The sequence below is a fragment of the Morus notabilis genome, unplaced genomic scaffold (assembly GCF_000414095.1).
Source record: "Morus notabilis unplaced genomic scaffold, ASM41409v2 Scaffold333, whole genome shotgun sequence".
Taxonomy (NCBI): Eukaryota; Viridiplantae; Streptophyta; class Magnoliopsida; order Rosales; family Moraceae; genus Morus; species Morus notabilis.
In genome coordinates, this window is record NW_010363630.1 from 307,331 (window position 1) to 314,019 (window position 6,689).

Sequence of the window (6,689 nt, forward strand, 5' to 3'; positions counted from 1 at the left end):
TATTAAGGCGGTTAAAGTTTGGATTAAAATATTGTGCACATCAGGTTGCTCTTGTAAAGGATAAAGATGAGAATTTTGAACAATGACTGAGCACGGTAAAAATCATACATTGTTAGCATAAGGCCTTATCATAGAACTCTGGGGAGAAATCAGTGTGCCAAAAAATTACAATAAAATCTTGGTTATGTTGTTTACATATCCGGTTCTCTCGATAAAATTTAGGGAGAAAAAACAAGAAATGAGATAGATAAGAGGATTTTCGCATAGTTAACTAAACTCGATCATGTTCATTATCATAATATTTCTATCACCATAAAATATATTGCACTTTAAGTTTTAACTCTATTTATATCATGTCTATTAAGCCATAACGTCTATAAAAAAAATAAAAAATAAATAAAAAAGACAAAACACACGTATACATTTTGAAAGTTTAAAACTATTCTTATTTAATTTATTATTTCTTTAATAATAACAAAGTTAAAGTTTAGGCACTGAAGTACATTCTCGTCCTAATAATTTGTCCACAGACAGTCAACACAAGCTAGATCACAGTCGATTTAGTAAGCAATTTTGGCAAAGCCATAAGAGGAGACTTTCTGTGCACGGTTACACCACTTGTCTCAGTTATATCCAAGTCCTCCCCTCTGGCCCCGCCAGGAAGTTGCCAATCAAAATTGTGAACGACATTGGCCAAAGCAATTTCGTTAACAGCCATGGCAAAGAGAATCCCGGGGCAACCACGCCGCCCGGCACCGAACGGAATCAATGCAAAGTCCTGCCCTTTGTAGTCCACAACGCTATTTAAGAATATCTCCGGTTCGAACTTCTCCGCATTGTCCCACGTCCCCGGATCTCTCCCTATTGCCCATGCATTGATGAAAACTTGACACCCGGCTACGACGTCGTATTCCTTTATCTTGACGTCTTTGCTTGACAGTCTAGGAACTAGTAGTGGGACAGGAGGATGTAACCGGAGGGTCTCTTTGAATACTGCCTTCAAATAAGGCATTTTCTCTAAATCGTCCTCTGTGACGCCTGTTTTGTGACCAACGATTGTTCTCACCTCGTTTTGAAGCTTTTTCATTGCCTTTGGATGCCTAAGGAGCTCAGTCATTGCCCACTCTAGAACTGTGTATGTGGTGTCCGTGCCAGCCGCAAACATGTCCTACAAGAGCCGTACACACATATATATACTTTAGACAATAGTGCTAGAGACGCCAATTTTAAAGATTATCACTGTCATGTAAATTTATAAAATAATATATATATGGCGTTAAAGCATAAATGTACATTATACATTTATTTTTAGCCTAGTGTACATTTTATTTTTTGCCTAGTGTACATTGTTTTGCCACGTATAATAGTGGTCAAATTAGTGGTCCTACTGTATATTCTACATTGTACAGAAACTATATAAAAATACAATTGTTTTAGCTTAGTATATTTTTAGCTGAGCTTTTCCAATTCCAGAACATTCTTCTTCTTTTCCATTATTCCTTTCGCTGCAGTTTCTATTTTGGTATCATGGCATTTTAGCCTTTAAGCTGATCTCTTCGATTCAATGGATTCTTCCTCTCACTCTCCAACAACACTTATGGCTTCTTCCTCTGCAAATAAAACCCAAGAAATTCCTGCTCGTTCACCCACAAATCCTTTTGCTCAGCCCAGTTTCCAACCAAACAATTTCTAAATCCTAAATGACAATCCTAACCCAAATCAAGTCTACCAAAATCTACTTCCTTCTCTCAACCAACCACTCTCAATTAAACTAGATCGAGACAACAATCTGCTTTGGAAAAACCAGCTCCTGAATATCATCATAGCTAATGAATTTATTGACGGCACTAACTCATCTCCTCCCAGATTTTTAGATCTTCACCAACAAGCTCGTAATCCTCGCTTTGTTACTTGGCAACGACTAAATCGACTCTTAATGAGTTGGTTCTACTCCTCTCTCACCGAAACCATGGTTAGGCAAATCGTCCGTTACCAAACTGCCTATGAGATCTGGCAAGCTCTTGAGAGGAGCTACGCAGCTAACTCTAGATCTCGCCTGATAGAGCTTCGCACCGAGCTGCAGAGCTTAACGAGGGATGGAATTTCTGCAAACGAATGTCTTCAAGAAGAAGACTATAGCTGATAAGCTCACCGCCATCGGAGAACCGATCTCAAATGCGGACCAGTTGATATATCTTTTTCAAGGCCTTGGACTAGAATACAACACGTTTGTTACCTCTTGGAGGCTAGACCAGAACAACCATCGATTGAAGAGGTGTATAGCTTGCTTTTGACCTATGATGCCAGACTCCAACATCAAAATTCCTCTGAACAATTAAGCCTGCCTCAAGCCCACTTAGTCTCTCTCCCTACACCAAAGGAACAACAACACCCTAATTCCTTTAATTTCAAATCTCAATCTCAAAAACCCAACTTCACTCGGAACAATTACTCTCACAACCCTTCTCCTCGATCAATTTCTCCACATAACTACCACCATAATCCCACTGGTCAACCTGGCATACTTGGAAAGCCAACAAATCGAACCCAACAACCAATTTAAAATATGGAATTCTCATAACAATCCAGGTCCACGAACCTAGTGTCAAATTTGTTATAAATTCGGTCACACCGCATCTGAGTGTTACCACATAACCAATTTAAAATATCAACCACAACCCGATGCTCACCTGGCTCAACTCTCGCATCAAACTCCCATGATTGCTATGTTGGCAAGCTCTCCAATGGCTACACCGAACGGTGTTCAGGATAGCTCTTGGTTGATGGACTCAGTAGCCTCACATCACCTCACCTCTGACTTCTCTAGCTTGAGCAATCCAACTACATATTATGGTAATGAGCAGGTGATGGTAGGAAATGGTAAGAGAATTAACATTTCTAGTGTTGGTGATGTTTCCATTTCAGCTCGCTCAAAACCACTTCACTTGAAAAATGTTCTTCACACTCCAAAAATCACAAAAAATCTTATTAGTGTAACTCGGTTGTGTACTGATAATAATGCTTTAGTTGAATTTCATCCAACTCATTCTTTTTGTGAAGGACCAATACTCGAGGAAAATTCTACTCCAGGGTCGTCTGGATCAGGGACTCTATAAGCTCACCAACCCATCTCTCCACACCTCAACACCTCAAGCTCATTCTAGTTTTGTCCACTCAAGTATAGATTCTCCCTAAGCTAATCTTTCACATGCTCGTCTAGAGATCACATTCTATGGCATAACAGATTAGGCCACCCAGCTTCTAGAGTTGTTTCCAGTGTTTTAAATCAATGTAATGTGCAACACAATTCCAGTACTAATATTGAGTTATATGTCTCATGTCAATTGGCTAAAAGCCACTGAAAACCTTTTGCACTGTCAAACTCTAAAGCAATAAAACCTTTTGATTTGGTTCATTCAGATTTGTGGGGTGCCTCACCAGTAAATTCTATTACTGGTGCTTGATATTTTCTTCTATTTATTGATTATTTTTCTAGATTTTCTTAGAGATGAAACCTTCAGCAATTTTCTTAAATTTAAAAACATGGTTGAGACTCAATTTGATAAGAAAATCAAAATGTTACAAAGTGAATGGGATGGTGAATACAAAACTGTTTCTACCTTTCTTCAAAGTCATGGAATTCGACATAAAGTTGCACATCCTTATACTCCCCAACAGAATGGCAGGGTTGAAAGGAAAAACAAGCATGTTGTCGAGATGGGCCTCACTTTGCTTGCTCACTGCCATGCTCCTCTCTCTCTCTCTCTAGCCTTTTGCTTTCCAAACGAGTGTGTTCCTCATAAATAGACTTCCAACTCCTGTTTTGTCGAACAAAAGTCCCTATGAAACACCTTACTCAAAAAAACCTTACTTAAAAAAACTAAACTATGACTTCCTCCGAGTGTTTGGATGTTCTTGTTTCCCATTCTTAAGACCTTATAATAACCATAAATTATAGTTTTGATCAGCTGAATGTGTGTTCTTTGGATATAGCTCCCAACACAAAGGTTACCTTTTCCTACATAAAGAAATAGGCCGCATCTATGTTTCTAGGCATGTTGTCTTCAATGAACAGTCCTTTCCTTATGCTAATCAGACGTAACAACCTCCCACTCAATTTCCTAATGAAGGTTTCATAACTCATTTCTATTCTTCTCCTTTACATCATAGCTCTTCTTCATCCTCTTCATCCTCTCTTCCGACTTCTTCTAATTGTTCCACTTCTTTATCTATTCCCATATCACAGTCTCCCTTTACTCCGACATCTCTTTAACCTTCTCATTCATCCCATCCATCTGTCTCACATCTGCCACTATCCGAGAACTCTCCAGATATTTCCTCATCTTCCCAACACACTTCTCCTTCCTTATCCTCACCTAAAAATGTCACCAATGTTAGCACCAATGTTAATGATCATACTATTGTACTACCAACTAATGCTCTTTACAGGAAACCAGAGGCCTCAAACAAGCACCCTATGACTACAAGAGCCAAAGAAGGAACTTTCAAACCCAAGGCTTTTCTCAGTGCTAGTTCTGAAATAAAGCCAGCCTTACTTGAGCCCACTACTATCAAAGAAGCCTTGAGCCAACCAGTACAATGCTATGCAACTCGAGCTTCACGCACTTCATAAAAACCACACTTGACAATATTAGTGCCACCTACCTTGCTGCCAATCCTATTATGCATGCTCGTACTAAGCATGTAGAAATCGACTATCATTTTATCAGAGAGCATGTTATGCAACATACTTTACGCATTCAGTTAACGCCCACCAACTTGCAGATGTCATGACCAAGCCTCTCCCAACTCAACGACTCTTGAATCTTCGAAACAAGCTCACTGTTCTCCCGAGACCAATGAGCTTGCGGGGGGATGTTAAAGCATAAATGTACAGTGGACATATTATTTTTAGCCTAGTGTAAATTTTATTTGTTGCCTAGTGTACATTATTTTGCCACGTATACTAGTGGTCGAATTAGTGATCCTACATATAAATACAATTGCTTTAGCTCAGTATATTTTTGGCTGAGCTTTCCTAATTTCAGAACATTCTTCTTCTTTTCCATTTTTTCTTTCGCTACAGTTTCTATTTTAAGGTTGGTTTTAAATTTAAAAAGCAAACAAACAAACAGAGAGAAAGGCTTACCAAAATGAGAGCCTTTATGCAAGTTCTATCAATAGGAAAGCCCAACAAGTTCTCCTTCTGAATCCAAAGCAAAATATCCACCAGATTATCCTTGTGCCGATCTTCATTCAGGTCATCAACATGTTCCATATGTTCTTCAACAACTTTCTCCAAAAACTCATCGAAATCCTTAGCCACCTTATCCATTCTACCATACAAGCCATTAACATGGCTCAACCAAGCAAGCATCGGAATATAATCCCCAACGTTGAAAATCCCCAACAACTCCACAAACTCCCCGAGAAGCTCCTTAAACTTCCTTCCACTCTCGCCATCATCACTGTACTTCCTTCCTAAAGCAACCCTACAAACGACGTCGTTCGTAAGCCCGGCGAAAAGCTCGCTCAAATTCACGGCCGAAGAAGAAGAGCCAGAGTTGTGAATTTTGTCCGCCATGAGCTTGGTCTCCTCTTCTCGCACGCCGCGGAAGGACTTGACCCTAGCGTTGCTCAGAAGGTGGAGAACGCATGTGCTTCTCGTCTGCCGCCAGTACTCGCCGTAGGGTGCCGATGCGACGTCTTTGTAGTCGTAGAGAAGCTTCTCGGAGGAGGCCATCCTCGGCCGGTCGCAGAAGGCGAGGTCGTGCGTCTTCATGACCTCTCGGGCGGTATCCGACGAGGAGACCACGAGGACCGGCACGCTGCCGAGGCGGAGCAGCATGAGGTCATCGCCGTGGCGGCGGCTTAAGTCACGGAGGGTTTGGTGAGGGTGAGGACCGAGCTGGTGGAGATTTCCGATGATCGGAATAGACGGCGGAGACGGCGGCAAGTTCTTGTTGTTGATACTACTCTTATTGGAGGACCATAATTTGTAGAGAAGGACGGGGAAAATTATGCCTAATACGATGGTAATTAAGGAAGAGGGATTGGAAAGGGTGTCTTGTAATAGTATTTTCAACATGATTTGCAGATGAAAATCTCGATGAACGGTTTGGTTTGTCAAGTTTTTCTCGTTGCGTCTGCGTATGCAACATTGTCTTTAAATCAAGATATATATATATATATATATATATATATATATATTACAGAATACACGTGCATAATAATCATACACGTATATCTAGTTACAAGACACCACATAATAATCATACACGCATATCTAGTTACAAGACACCAAGTGGCAGTGACTTCCAAAACAACAAGTGGCAGACATTGGAAGGATGAGTTCAAATCTCCTTTTCCCGTCACTATGCTGCAAAACTTCAATGAGTGGTTAGATTTATGTCAAAATTTATTTAAAAATGTTCTATTATTTCATTCACTCATCTCATGTATTCACGTTTTCTACCGTGTTTTAATATAGATTCTAATTTTATTTTATGTTTAGATTAATTATACTTTAACTTCATATTCATACAACCGTTCCGTTTTGCAGTTTAATTAGCATTTAGAGTCCTATTTTTTTGGTGTTTTGTATACAATATATACAAGTAGGGGTGAAATTCGGCCGGATAGAGTCGGATTTTTGGTATAATTTGGGCCAGCCTTCAAGAATCGGGTTG

At 39.9% G+C, this 6,689-nt stretch overlaps 1 protein-coding gene across 1 annotated transcript; it reads right to left on the minus strand.

Annotated features, from left to right (window-relative positions):
• Positions 1–544: 544 nt before the first annotated feature.
• On the minus strand, positions 545–6,138 carry LOC112092795 (cytochrome P450 71A24-like). The gene is made up of 2 exons (XM_024169824.1): positions 5,150–6,138; positions 545–1,168 (listed from the first exon to the last, which is right to left on the minus strand). Exons 1-2 carry the CDS (start codon positions 6,086–6,088, stop codon positions 545–547), a joined length of 1,563 nt encoding a protein of 520 aa, XP_024025592.1. The 5' UTR covers positions 6,089–6,138.
• Positions 6,139–6,689: the final 551 nt, after the last annotated feature.

Coding starts and splice junctions, on each gene's coding strand:
- LOC112092795 (XM_024169824.1), bottom strand. CDS start 6,088: ATGTTGAAAATACTATTACAAGACACCCTTTCCAATCCCTCTTCCTTA. Junction 1,169..5,149: donor GCATAAAGGCTCTCATTTTG/GTAAGCCTTTCT, acceptor CGGCTCTTGTAG/GACATGTTTGCGGCTGGCAC.